Source organism: Nematolebias whitei, chromosome 11, assembly GCF_014905685.2.
Source record: "Nematolebias whitei isolate Nwh7 chromosome 11, NemWhi1, whole genome shotgun sequence".
Taxonomy (NCBI): domain Eukaryota; kingdom Metazoa; phylum Chordata; class Actinopteri; order Cyprinodontiformes; family Rivulidae; genus Nematolebias; species Nematolebias whitei.
Window position 1 is genome coordinate 36,659,904 of NC_056508.1, and position 14,459 is coordinate 36,674,362.

The following is a 14,459-nucleotide window of genomic DNA, read 5'->3' on the forward strand; positions in this document are numbered from 1 at the left end:
TCAGTAACATTTAATAGCACAACCATGACACTCGTGGAACTAAAGGCATACGATGAGTCTAATCATAAGTATCAATTTATTTTGCTACAGTTCACCGTTTAGATTTTTAGTACATTTTTTTTGTCCCAACCAGCAGCGTCCTACCATGAAATAATGACTTCAAAGGTACATTCAGTGATCTGAATACAAACTAATCTAATTTTCCTTTTAAGATAAATATCCAAACCAATTAAAAAACAGATAATTTGGTCTAAATGTAGCTCTTACATTAAAAGTACAGGTTTGTCCTTTCAGTTATTTGTTTTTTTTAGATGGAATTAAAAGTCACATTTATACCTTAAGGCCAATGTTTACTTTTATTTTTTGTTACACCAGTTTCTTGGAAGTTCTCATGAAGGTTCAGCGTTGGTTGTGCCCTAGATAAGGCTTCAAGTTTATCATTGTGTCAAAAGTAAATAACTGTTTTGTTTTAGATGTATTTATGGAAAATAAATAACTTATTCCTTGAATGATTTACTTTCTTGTTTTTGCACAACACAAAAGCTCTGAAAATAAACTTTTAAAGGGTTTTTGTTCAGTTTCACAAACTTTTGTTGGTTATAATGAACACATTGCTTAAGTCTCCCACTCAAATAAACATGGAGTGTTTACTTAAAATATGCATTCCAATCAAGAGGTTTGAGGCTTTTACGTTTTTTATTTAATGTTTTTTACAACTCAGAACATTTTGGGGAAAAAAAACTCAAAACGGGGGTTAAAAAAAAAAAAAAAACGGTAGATCAAAACATGAAAGCTACCATTTGACATTTTTCTAAACCCTGACAGTGTCTTCAGCAAAAGGTTTCAATTACAATTAAATAACATTTTATCCTCACTATATTATCTCATACTTAACAGTTCATTTGCCATAAAAGTTTTTAATCAAGCTAAAAACTAATTCAAGTACTGAATCATTGTTTTCATTTTCAAATTTTCACAATTCTCTCCTGGAACAGCCTCATGCAGCATATCAATAAGTCTATTAAAGAAAAACTATGGTAACTTTATACAACTAAATTTGGCACCACTTTACAATAAGGCTCCCCTTACAAATGGCTAATAGTTTATAGATAAGTTAATTCCTCTATACACACACTTTATAAATCATTGTTTATTATGCATTAACCTTTTTAAAGGCTATTATAATAGTTGTAGATACTTATAATGAAGTGATAAAGTACAACATTATATGCTAAAAAAATCATGTTTACAAATGCTTATTGTGCTCATAAGGTAGTAACTTAGTCTGAAATGTTTAATATAACAACTCTAGATGAAATATAAAGGTGAACAGGTTTGGCTCACTATTTGGCAAGAAACTGGTCAGTTTTGTCTCCGTCACCCTTAATTAATGCATAATAAGCAGTTATTAATTATTTATAAAGTGTTTATAGAGGAATGAATAACCAAACTATTCATTAGCCATCTATAAGGGGAGCCTTATTGTAAAGTGGCACCCTAAATTTTTCCATTTGCAGAAAATTTAAATTCAAAATTTGAATAAATTTGATTATTCCGCTGTTAATTGTGTGTTAAATCAAAATGTGGCACAAAAGGAAAATGAAACAGGCTCTTAAGTATATTTGTTTGCAAAATAAGTTAAACACATAAAAATCTTAGCTAACCCCTCCTTTTAATCCCCCCCTTTTTACACCCCCCCCCCCCCCCCAATCCTTTCTATCCCCTAGCGATTCATATTGGCCTTAGTGAAAGTTGGCATGTGTTTTTCTACAGGCTCGGCCGTAGCAGCCTCATCTTCTCGGACTGAGGTCCTTCAAGCAGCCGTGGGGCTCTCAGGTGCAGGACATGGGGGACTGTTTACCGCCAGGCCCGGTTGAGCAGTTTGACTTCCGCCAGGCGTTTGCTTATCATGGTGGCAAAGAAAAGGGCAAAGAGTACACTGCTGATCAGCATGTAGTCATAGTCATCCTTTAGCACGTCAAACTGCTTCGAGGGATATACGCGCGTCTGGTAGATGTCGAGACCGTATGCCACTACCTGAAAATAAAAAAAAAAAAATAATTTAACACAGTAAAATAAAATAAAAAGTCACTAAAATAGGGATGTGTTTACATTTAAGTAACAATTACTTAAGTATGATGGCAGTTTAAAATTATTTATTCAGTAAAACCACTTTAAAACAAACAAAAACCTGTTAAAATGCAAAAAGGCATTCTTTGTAAATGTTTCATAGCGTTAGTCAGTACTTTGAGTCCAGACTCACCATGCAGGTTGACTCCAGTCCAGAGGGAGCTGTGTAAATACCTCGCACTCTCGATACGGTCTGATTGTAGTTGATGAACCACTCTGTGCGGATGATCAGCTCCGGTGCATACGGTATCAGGTTTTCTTCCCTGAATATCAAGTTAATAGGTAAGATGTAGATGAGGGAAGGTGGGAGAAAGAAAAAAAAAAAAACAGCTTACCAGTAATTTTAAACCAATTCTGACTGGAAGACTTACCGGCTTTGCTCGGAAACTATTTCTGGCCTGCGTGGATCAAGAAACATCTTTGGTAAAGACAAAATTCCTCCAGATGGCAAGCCAACTGTGACAAATCAAAAGGACATATGAATATGAAGAAAATGTAAGAATTAGACATGTATAATAAATATTGAACAGTCATTCATCCTTCTAGATCTTACTGAGCAGATGGCGACTGGTGATCCCCTTCTCAGTCAGGGTGGCCTCCATGGTGGAGATGGATGCAGGGAAAATGTAAGACTGCTGAAGCACATGAGGAGCATTTGGCCGGTCCAGAGAGCTGAACACAGTGCTGTTGTAGAGCTCCATTCCTTCATAAAGTTCAATGACAGAGAACTCATTCCTGCGAGACTTGGTGCTCCAGTATTCATACTGTCAGACACACACGAAACAAAATATACAAAAATCACATTAACCTCATTGTCTGAGGGCTGTTTAATTACGTGATGTTACCAATTTATCACACTTACAACAACCCAGTTTTCAGAGTGCACAACATGCACCGGTCCTCTGGCTTTCCTCTGAACCGCCTCGTGGATGATGCGACCAGTCACGCCATCAATCAGCAGGATCCCAATAAAGCTGCGCTCCTGATGCAAATCTGTGCTTTCAGTCACTACAGCCAGTAGATTGGGGTTCAGGTACTAAACAAAAATGACACACAACCATGCATTTTTTATTTTTAGATACTTGTGAAAATGCTTCATATGCTTGCCACTACAATTAAAACTCAAATAACTAGTTCCCTGTTTATTATATATATATATATATATCTATATATATATATATATATATATATATCCATATCTATATCTATATATATATATATAAATAAATGTGACCAGGAAATAAATGACCATATAGAACAAATATATGTAAAATTACAAGTAAACGTAAAATAAGAAAAATATTTGATTTTTGTTAAGTGTGGTGTATATAAAATTAGTCTTGTGGAAAATGTTTTGCACAATAAAAGCTGCAATTTTAATTAAATGAAAAAGTCAAGCCATTTTAGATCAAATTTTGATCTGATTTGATCTTAACTTTCTCACACATTCCCAAATCTAAAATGTAGAGGATGCTACAATACCTTATACAGCACACTTCGGTCTCCCATCACTCTGCCCTGTGAGTGAACATGCTCATTGGGCCTTTTCCCTTTAACAGAAACTATCTTCTGCACCTCATTCGGAATTACGACTTCCCAGACCTGCTCAGTTGACAAGTCCTGTAGCACCAAAATCACCAAATCGTTTTATTTGGTATTTAAGCAACATTACGTAGACGTTCACTGCTAAACATCGGATTAAAGTTTAACTTGCCGTTCGTAATCTGTAACCAGAGAGTCTCCCCTGACTGGAATCAACGAGATAAAAAAAGATGGAGGCAGCCGTTTCCTGGAGCTGCTGCAGCACGTTCTTGGTAGAAGGAAAGGCCGACACCTAAGACAAAAACAAAGACTTAAACTGTAGTTTTCTATAAATAATTAAAATTCAACTTAACTTAAACATGCGCTTGTGTAATACACAACAGACTGATATGTGAAAGAAGGAAACAAAAAAAGTTGAACTGGTTTACAGTTTCCTACATACCTTGTACTGGTCATCAACAAGAAGCAAGACCTTGGCGTAGTCCTGGTCGATGAGTGGGAGCAAAAGGGACTGAAGTATAGGCCGAGACAGAGCAGGTGGAGTGACGTGACTTTTCCGTCCAAAAATGGGGTTAAATACGTGTAGTGTCGCCAAACCCGAGTCCTATGACCAAAGAAAACCAGTGAATAAAAAAGTTTAAAATCAAGATAAATAATGTTATACAGCTCAGACCAGAGCTTTCTTCACTAAACTGGAGAAAATACTGTAGAGAAATTATACTTTTCAAAAACACTAGATCAATCTAATGGTACATTAGATTAAAATAATAGCTTGGTGTTGGTGAATACCTTGTCTTTGATGAGTAGCGTGCACTGTGGGGGGTGAGGGAAGTGTGCAGTCGTTCGTTGCACTATTAGCTTGAAAGCAGCATTTGGTGGGATGTTGTCAAGGTAATGCTTCCACAATATGCTGCCAGTCTTGCTGTCAATCCCGAACAGCTTAACAGAAAAAGAAACAAGGTTCAACAGTACAGGAAAAAGTGAGAGGTCTTATTGTATTATTTGTGTTTTGTTTCAAGTCGTCTGAACTCAAGACTAAATAATCCAAACTTAGATTAACCATTGTACCTTTCCAGATGCTGTAACCATAACCATCATTTTCTGCAAGTTGAACTCGTCTCTAGACAGATTCTCGATGGTGACGTCATTTTTGACCTGACTGCGGGGTTTGCGAGCATCATAAAATAACTTCCAGAGGTGGGCGATCCAGGCCTGCAGCATGATGAGCTGAGAGGAGAGCCTCTTCACCACCATAGACATCAAACCATCTAGAAACAATACAAGACCACATAAGGTGTTTTTTTTCTCTCATAACTTACAATCGGTGTGTCAGATTTCCAAAGCATTATAACGTTTTTCTTCTACTGTAACCATAGACTGTTGAAAACACTGAATATTCAATATTTGTTAGAAATATTTTTTTTATTACAGCAGTTTACACTAATCCTAAAACAGGAAGTCAAGTCATATTGAAAATGTATTCATTCTTTCAACCTTTATTTATACAGGTTAATCCCATTGAGCAGTGGGGACTCATTTACACATGAGACCTGAATTTTTAACAAAGAAATACATAGACATTTGTTACCTTGTATAGCTGAATCCATCCGCAGCAGTAAAAACAAGACAAATATGAAAGTGAAACCAACCAGACCCAGCCGAGTCAAAAATCTCAACATATTTAAGACTTCTTTAATTGAACTGATCAGTAACATAAATTCATGCAAGTACACTCGCTGTGGCGACCGCTGAAGAAGGGAACAGCCGAAAAGAAAAATAAAGGAGCACATACAAAATGGAAAACTGTTTTATAGATTAGAAAGGTAGTGTAGCTGCTAAAGTCATGATAAACCTAAATAAATTTTTCCCAAGGCAGCACGGTGGCGCAACTGGTAGAGCTGCTGCCTCTCAGCGAGCAGGTCCCTGGTTCAAACCCCGGTCCAGGGGCCTTTCTGGGTGGAGTTTGCATGTTCTCTCCGTGCATGCGTGGGTTTTCTCCGGGTGCTCCGGTTTCCTCCCACAGTCCAAAAACATGCATGTTAGGCTGATTGGTAACTCTAAATTGTCCCTAGGTGTGAGTGAGAGAGTGAATGTTTGTTTGTCTCGTTTGTCTCTATGTGTCCCTGTGATGGACTTGCGACCCGTCCAGGGTGTACCCCGCCCCTCGCACAGTGATTGCTGGACATGGGCACCAGCGACCCCCGTGACCCAAAATGGAATAAGCGGGCAAAGAAAATGGATGGATGGATGAAATTTTTCCCAACTTCACTTACCATCTGCACTGAAATAGTGAAATGTTACGTCAAAAATATAAGAATGAGCTCTTCTACAGCTTTCTGTTTGTAAAAGCAAGGGGATTTTAAATCTTCCAAGAGTATTGACAACAATGTAGAAAAAGGACTATGATTTCTGGTATGACATTTACCTGCTTTTTTGCCAAACTCTCCCTCCAGCTCAGCCTGCGTTCCTGTGAGGGGCAGATCCACCATTTCCATTGTCACCACATCTGACAGAGCCTCTTCTCTTGTCCACATTACACGCCCTGAAAAGGAACATTCATCATTCTCCACCATCCACATCCTGTGGAGGTATGCTGTGTTGATGCTTTCCATCAACAACCACATGGAAACATTGTTCCCCCTTTATTGAGATTGGATTATTGAGAGCATGCATCAGGATATTGTTCCCCCTTTTTGTGCAAGACTGGACAGGTAGCAAACAAAAAAAAAAAAAGACTTTGACGCCACCTAGTGGTAAAATGAAAAAAGACACCAGTTTATGACCACTGACACCTCAGCTTCCATTAACACTGGGCTGATTCATAACAACTAAAGCTCACAAAAAGTGGATGAAATAGGTGCAGAAGCAGCACTAGGGCATTTAAAAAAAGGCTGGAAACTGATCCTACAAAAACTCACATCAGCATCATTTCTTAAGCAAATATCATGGCTTGTATTACCATAATATGAAAGAGAGCAAATTGGGATAAATTTGAACTGAAATCTAACAATCATGCAAAATACAGCAACTGACTTAATAGCTCACACTGGTCTGATTCATATTTATCAAGCAGAATAGTGAAGAATACAAAAACATCCTATCCTTACTTTTTACTGTTGTTCATACCTGGCTGCTGTATAAAAATGAGTGCATGGTCCTCCGTCTGCACCATGACTCTGTAGCCAACAGAGTCATCCTTCTTCAAGAATGCTTGTACATGAAGCTGTGAGACAGAATTTAAAGTCATTTAAAAGGATTAGAAAATTATACTAACAAACAACATCATAAATCAATGTCTCAAATATCCCTCTATAAACTATTAGAATGCTTTAGTTGCTTAAAAAGTCACAAGAGCAAACAAACATACCCTCTCTGGTTTTCCTCCATTAGGATCCACAGTGAAAATCAAAGTTGTATCAAGAAGTCTGCGTCCAGTTTCAGAACTAAAGAGATTAATGCTGCAAGCCTGTGGAGTTTTCACAAATGCATTTTATGCCTCACATAAAAAAACTTGACTAAATATGACTGCAGCAAGTGAAACTTATTATCCACTAAATATGTGCAACATATATTGTACCTTACCTGTATCTTACAAGAAAAAATACATTAAAGATTGACCTAATGCAGCTGAAATCCACTAAAATCTGCAAAACGATATCAACGGAGGGAAAAAAATAATTTCTCCCAGCATAACTGAAAGTGTAATTTAACATGAACTTACAGTTTTATTCTTGGGTGACATGACAGCAGCAACAGTCTTCTCTCCAGTTGTTGCAAATGAAACAAGCAAAGCCTGTAAATGAAAACAAATACACCACAAGAGTTTTACAAACAAACTGTCAAATTTACTATCCATGTCTGACACAGAAAACATTGTTATTTTAATACTATAATGCATTTTGAAGCTTAAGTTTAGGATAACCTAATTTTATAATCAAGAGAATGTCTTGCATCAGAAAGTAAGAACACTAAGGAAGTAAAGGTTTAGCTCAGTTGAGAGTTTTCTATACTTTCACAAAGGTCCCAAGCATATGTTGTGGGGGGCAGGATAGATAACTAAAGTACTTTATTTAGGTTTTATGTCTCAAAACAACAAAGATGTTTGTCCTTGAGAACTTTTCGTACAGTCAATAAACAACTTTACACTAAAATTAGTTGGTAACATGTTTGGAAAAAGGTAACATTTTGGAATGAAAAAATTCTAAACAACGGGGAACTTGAATTCTGAAAATCTCTACAATGCATTAAAAAGTGCAATATGCAGAAATGTTTACGTACAGGCTTAAAATCCCTCAGAGTAACAATCTGACCATCGTTGAGCTGGAGAAGTAAATGATGATCAGGCCCAAGTTGAAGTAGGAACTCTGATAGTGGCTGACGGGCTGGGCTAGGCTGGTGTGACACCAGGTATGGATGAAAACCTGGGTCTACTTCAAGACCAAGTGACTGTGGGAATACAAATTATATATAAAAATATTTGAATAAACATTCAGATGGAAAAAACAGAGACAAATATAAATAGAGCATATGAGCAGAATGACATAAAAATGCTAAATTAAAGAAATAAGAACATTAACAAACATTTCATACAACAAGATGGCTTGTGTTGTATTTTTCTTGATACCTGCAGGGGAACTTGTGTCATCTGTAACTGTTGGTGTAAGTCAAGTGTGTAAAGGGATGCGGTTGTAGCATCTACACACGTTAATATTCCCTGGCCAATGACTGCACAGCTGGCTGGTATGTTTGACAGCCATGGAGCATCAACTGAAATCTGAAAGCATCACAAGCATCACAAAGAAAAAATGGGAATGGTCTGTTTAGATTGTTGAAACTGAAATGCTCCTTAAATGTCTCAACATTTTGTTTTTCTATATCCTATGCTTTATTTGTTACCTGGTTGATTATTTCACCATCATCCATACTGTAAGCAACAATAGCAATGTGGGAATGGGGGACAACTCCCATTGCATAGACTTGACCATTTCCACTTGAATACACAGCCTGGTAATTCACAGTTTCACTGTGAAGATAAAAAGTATTCATGTTCGAATGTTAATCTTGGTGATGAAGTTATGTTTATTTCAAAGTATTGTTCCTGTGTATAACAAAATATTAAGAACATTCCTGAGAAGAACTGTGTAATTGTTGACCAAATTATGCAAAAGGTAATATATAGTGCACCTTTCTGGTAGGTTCTCTATCCATTTTAGATGACCATTAGTCAAGTAATGAAAAGAGATGACAGATTTCTTCAAAACAGCCGCGTGTTTGACTGTGCCTTGTTGACCAACCAAACATGCTGATTGAAAGCTAAAATACAAAACAAAAGCAGTTAAGAATTAAACAACGGGTGGACAGTTTGCAATTAACCATTACAATCATGAGGATATTTACCTGCCAGAGTCTAGCACAATTTCCCAGTTTAAGCCTCCAACACTGATGTCCCAAGAGCGCAGCACGCGCCCATTACCAACCACTAGCACAGCATCTAAGCAGTTAAAACAGTTTCATAGATTATAAGCATGGAGTAATGGAAGTAAAAGGCTTGACGTTCAAATGCAGTCACAAGAGGAAAGCACCTTGCCCATGCTGCAAAACAGCATCAATGTTTCCCTCCAGTCCAGTCTTGTCCACATGTCGCCAAACTGCAAAAGACAAGAAGGAATAAATATTAATTTATACATTTAAATGTTAAATATTTTATGTTAGATGTTATATTTAACTGACAGGCATATTTTTATACTGAAAATACTCACAGAGGTCACCTGTCCTGGTGTTTAATGCAGCAAAAACATTACTCTCTGTTGCTATTAGCACTTTTTTGGATAACTGCATATGCGTGTCGAAATGAGAAAAGCGAACTTTGCCTACATATTGCTGCCTCCTAAGAAACCCGAGACAAAAAAAACAAAAAACATTAATCAACACAATGTATTTCTTCTTTCAGACCAGGCGTAAACTATACCATTGCCAAGCTTTACAAGATACAAGTTTCGTTTACATAATTTAAAACTTGAAGATAATTTAGAAACAACGAACATGCTAACATAACATGGAAGAAGTTAATGTAACAAAACTATCTTCATTGACATTAGCAATGTCATCTCCTTAATAGTCCACCCCGACCCGAGGCTTAGCTAGTTTGACAGGTGTTAGCAGTAGCATTTTCAAACAATGAAATAAATATATAAATATTACGAAACAAAACACTTGTTTTACTGGTTCTCTAGCTTTTTCTTACCAGTCAAATTTTCCTACTTGATCCTCAAACACAGCCGCTACAATGTCACATAAAAATATCAAATTCAGCAACAGCAAAATTAGCTTTCCCATTGCAGCAGCTTTGCCGTGGTTCAACGGGAGGCGGAAGTCGGAAGTAGACGATTTCCTTTTTGTCTCGTTAAAGGAAAGGTGCTGCCACCTAGTGGTAAAAATACGCATTGCGTTCAAAATTATAATAATAACTGATGTGCAAATAATTCAATAATGCTCCATTAGAGTTTTATCCTGCTAAACTGATAAGAGCTTCTGAATTAATGTCTTTGAAATAGCCTTTGCATTCACTGACATATTATTCCTATATCATTGTCAAATGTCTAAATTACATAAAATATAGTGTATTTTTTAATTCATTCATTCATTCAATCTTTATTTATACAGGCTAGTCTCGCTGAGCCTCGGGGACTTATTTACAAGAGAGACCTGCTTTTAACAAAGAATGATGACAACAGTAGACAACAATGACAAGAGTAAACAATCTTAAAAGAACAGATATAAATATAAATATTTATTATTTTTTATTGAATTGTATGCAGCCCTGTGATGGACTTGCGGCCTGTCCAGGGTGTACCCCGCCCTTTGTATAGTGATTGCTGGACATGGGCACCGGCGACCCTCGAGACCCAAAATGGAAGAAGCGGGTAAAAGACAATGGGTGGATGAATGGATGTATTGCTGTCTAAATAAAGGTTGAATGAATTGTATGCTGACTGCTAGAACAGGTGCAAGAACAGTAAATGTTAAGAGGCAATTTTATAGTTTTCTTTAGACTTTGACCTCATTATATGTATAATTTTAATTAGATTGTTTTGTAGTTTAATATGTACCTATTGAGAACAATGTATTTTTACATGGTTTTAATTTAATTAAGACCTCTGAATAATTTCTGCATAAAGGGCTCCAAAGGACATGCGATGAAACAGTGTTGTTTCTACAACACAATTTACACAAAAGAGCACCAACAAAGATATTCTTTAAAAAAAAATGTAGCTGAAACCTGACAAACTATATGAACAAGAGAAAAATAATGCATCTTTCATGTTCATTGTTAGGCCTTACCTATTATATTATATTATATTATATTATATTATATTATATTATATTATATTATATTGTGTTTTAGAGATTAATAATCTAAATTGATTTATTTTCTGGTAAAATAACGTTCTAAGAAAATACATCTGGCTTATTATTTTGCAACATTTGTTTAACAAGTTCCAAGCTTGTCCATCGTTAATGAACACGTTATTAACTTCATTAGACAGTAGGCGCCCCCTTGCGACTTTACTTTTACAGCCTCTTGGTCCACAAGTCAGTTTTTTTCTATGTGATTTCAAGATGGCGTCAAGCGGAGGAGATGGGGAGCACGAATGGACAGCGGCAGTTCGGCCGCTTTTATCAGCTTCATACACCGCTTTTGAAACAAAAGAGCTACCTCAGCTGATTGGCTCTATAATCAACAGGTAACTGGTTACATGTCAGAAAATTACGTGTTCATTTGACCACGAAACTACCCCTATCTACCCGGACGTAGCTTAATGGCTAACTTGCTAACGTCTCGGTTAGTGAAGTTCGATGGGAAGCTAACGTTAGCAGCTAGCTGTCTACTTAAGCTTAACTTGCATTAGTTTCTGACTAGCTAAAATGCTAACGCTTACTAACTTATTCAGAATGCCTTTTGGCATGCGCCAGCTGGTAAATTATTTACAGCTTGTGACGAGGCTTGACCTGTCTATGTTGTCACCCATTGTTTAATGCATTAAAAACGTTTCGAAGGCGCTGCAATGTAACATTTTGAAAATTTGCTTCATCATTAGCTACCCAACAAACATTAGCCTGCAAGCTAACTGTGGGCCCTCGACTCCACAGTAACGTTGGAACGCCTCAGTCAGAGAAATATTTCACTACTAGGTTAGAAATAATCGAATTTTGTACCAAACCTATCAAAAAGAGGGTAATTCTAGCATGTCATCAGCTAGTTTAACCTTTGAGTGTAAAAGTCTGTTTAATATTTTGTGGTGTGGTTATGTTTTGACTGAAAGTAGGCGGGGATGTCATGTCTAGTCAGATGATTTTAGTCGTCCTCAAAGCGCTGTTGCTATTGTTTTTCTTCAACTGTCGGGGATCCTCGCAGACAGACTGTCATGCATCGATCTCCTGCTGTGACCCATAACCAGGTGTGTCACCTGACACCCCTGTGTAATGCTGACCAGCGTCACTTCCCCTTGCCAAGTGAAAAGTTTCCTTTTCTTGAGAAACACATAGTCAACAAATCGCATCACTACTACGCCAGGGTTAATAGTTTCGTTTTCTTAAAAAAAAAAACTTCAGTAACGTTTTTTTTCTGTTCTTAGACAGTCAGTTACTTCAATAATCCACCATGTTGTAGAAATGTAAATGTTTGTGCCTCACATTGTTCAGTAAATTTAACAAGCAAGGCCAAAGAGTGATGTAGACTCCATCCTTCAGATTTGTTATTTACCATTTTGAGTGCATGCTGATTAGATGAAAAGCTATAGGTTATATTGAGATCATATTGGTAATTTTGAGATCTTATTGGTAATAAGGGCTTGTCTTAATTTGTCAGCAATTTTTCTCGTCTATGGTGACATTGAAATGTTTGCCTCACTTCATTGTTTAGATTTTTTTGTATTGTAGTTCTTTATGTTTTGAATCAAATTGGTTGTCTGCTAATCATCACTGTGTACTTTATAATCTGGTTTCTTTGCCTTTTTTTTAAACTTATGTATATAATTGCATTTGTATAGTTTTGTGCAAGGCAGCACGGTGGCGTAACTGGTAGAGCTGCTGCCTCTCAGCGAGCAGGTCCTTGGTTCAAACCCCGGTCCAGGGGCCTTTCTGGGTGGAGTTTGCATGTTCTCTCCGTGCATGCGTGGGTTTTCTCCGGGTACTCCGGTTTCCTCCCACAGTCCAAAAACATGCATGTTAGGCTGATTGGTAACTCTAAATTGTCCCTAGGTGTGAGTGAGAGAGTGAATGGTTGTTTGTCTCATTTGTCTCTATGTGGCCCTGTGATGGACTTGCGACCCGTCCAGGGTGTACCCCGCCCCTCGCACAGTGATTGCTGGACATGGGCACCAGCGACCCCCGTGACCCAAAATGGAATAAACGGGTAAAGAAAATGGATGGATGGATGGATAGTTTTGTGCCAAAAGCTTTATTGTGTAAACTCTCTTCCTGTTTGTGTAAAATTTTAACACTGCCTAGGACCTGTTCCAAGTGCTCAAGTTGACTTGTCTTTAGAGTTCCTAGATTTTTTTCTGAAGTCGGTGGAAAAACATTTTGTTGTTTTGCTCCTTAGTCATGGAATAATCTTCAGCTCACACTAAAACCTAATGCTTTTGTCACTTTCGTAGAACTTGAAGCTTCCAAAGTCTTCTGTAACTGTCTGACAACTGTTATTCTTAATGTTTGGTTGCTTATTCTTAATAATAGTTGTCAACCTTTCACCAAACACTTGAAAATATGCTGTGAAAGAATAGTGATTATGGAGTTATTGTTTGCATGCTTTCTGTAGCTCTTTCCTTCTTGCTATCTTTATCATCTTGTAACATTACTTTACTTGCTTCAATGGCTGGTCAAAAATGCTCAAGTTGTATGGAAAAGATAACTGACACGGGCAGAAACGGAAGGTGATATTGAAAAGAAACTGATCTATAATGCCAAAGATTGCTAATCAAAGTTGATCTATATGCTGGACCTTAATGAGTTCAATTCCTGTCAGTGCAGAACTACAACTGCTTATGTAAGATATGAAATAAAAATGTGCAGAAAGGCTTATGAACATTATTTTTTATTATTATTTTTAGCTTTGGATAAGACGGCTAATGAATAAGTTGGTGTAGTCATGATCACATCCCGTGCACAGTTGTATTCCTATTTATTCTCCCAATACATAAACAATTAATTTCAATTAAAAAAAGGCTAAAATATATTAAGCATGCGCAGTGATGTGTGCTTTAAGAGAAGGAACTTTAGAGTCAACATGCATACAAACAATAGCTTCATTGCCAGTGTGATCTTCCTAACTTGGTGTGTATACAGTTGATTTCACACATTTTACTACACTTTTAAGGATCAAGTCATTTGTAATTTTTTTAACCTCTAAGATTCATTCATTCTCAGCTTACTAACTGTATTTGGTAATTTTTGACAATTCTTTTTTCCTTGTAATTTTAAACTTGTTAATCAGGATTTAGTGTGCTTCATTAACATGCCCTTTTTTTAGTCATGTACAATAAGAGTAAATGCAAAATTATGGATTGCAAAGATTTGTGTTAAAATTGTTAAATTGGCTGTACTTCAGATAACTGGAGTTTTACAGTAATGACTGAAAAAAACTGTTCATAATACAACTGCTTATGAGTCCTCAAGGTTCAATGAGACTAACCTGTATGAATAAAGGTTGAATGAATTAATGTTGTGTATGTATGTGTGTATATATATATATATATATATATATATATATATATATATATATATAT

The 14,459-nt window shown here is 36.7% G+C and overlaps 2 protein-coding genes across 3 annotated transcripts in view; one reads left to right on the forward strand and one right to left on the reverse strand.

Moving 5' to 3' along the window:
- Window positions 1-1,744: 1,744 nt before the first annotated feature.
- On the reverse strand, window positions 1,745-10,041 carry emc1 (ER membrane protein complex subunit 1). Of its 2 annotated transcripts, XM_037684941.1 has the most exons (23): window positions 9,917-10,041; window positions 9,432-9,559; window positions 9,255-9,320; window positions 9,070-9,163; window positions 8,857-8,985; window positions 8,569-8,695; window positions 8,297-8,446; window positions 7,951-8,118; window positions 7,394-7,465; window positions 7,040-7,138; window positions 6,799-6,895; window positions 6,098-6,214; window positions 5,261-5,269; window positions 4,741-4,940; window positions 4,462-4,611; window positions 4,115-4,276; window positions 3,845-3,964; window positions 3,613-3,750; window positions 2,993-3,166; window positions 2,684-2,894; window positions 2,502-2,586; window positions 2,264-2,393; window positions 1,745-2,037 (listed from the first exon to the last, which is right to left on the reverse strand). In XM_037684941.1, the coding sequence occupies exons 1-23, from the start codon at window positions 10,006-10,008 to the stop codon at window positions 1,858-1,860; spliced, it is 2,898 nt and encodes a 965-aa protein (XP_037540869.1). In that variant the 5' UTR covers window positions 10,009-10,041; the 3' UTR covers window positions 1,745-1,857. The 2 variants fall into 2 exon arrangements, with proteins under 2 accessions (XP_037540869.1, XP_037540870.1); XM_037684942.1 differs by lacking the exon at window positions 5,261-5,269.
- A 1,248-nt stretch (window positions 10,042-11,289) lies between these two features.
- The window catches only part of ubr4 (ubiquitin protein ligase E3 component n-recognin 4), a 52,032-nt gene continuing 48,862 nt past the window's right edge, over window positions 11,290-14,459 (forward strand). The window contains exon 1 of the mRNA XM_037684940.1: window positions 11,290-11,417. Within this exon, the coding sequence (XP_037540868.1) occupies window positions 11,293-11,417 (125 nt within the window). The 5' untranslated portion in view covers window positions 11,290-11,292. The remainder of the gene's footprint in view (window positions 11,418-14,459) is intronic.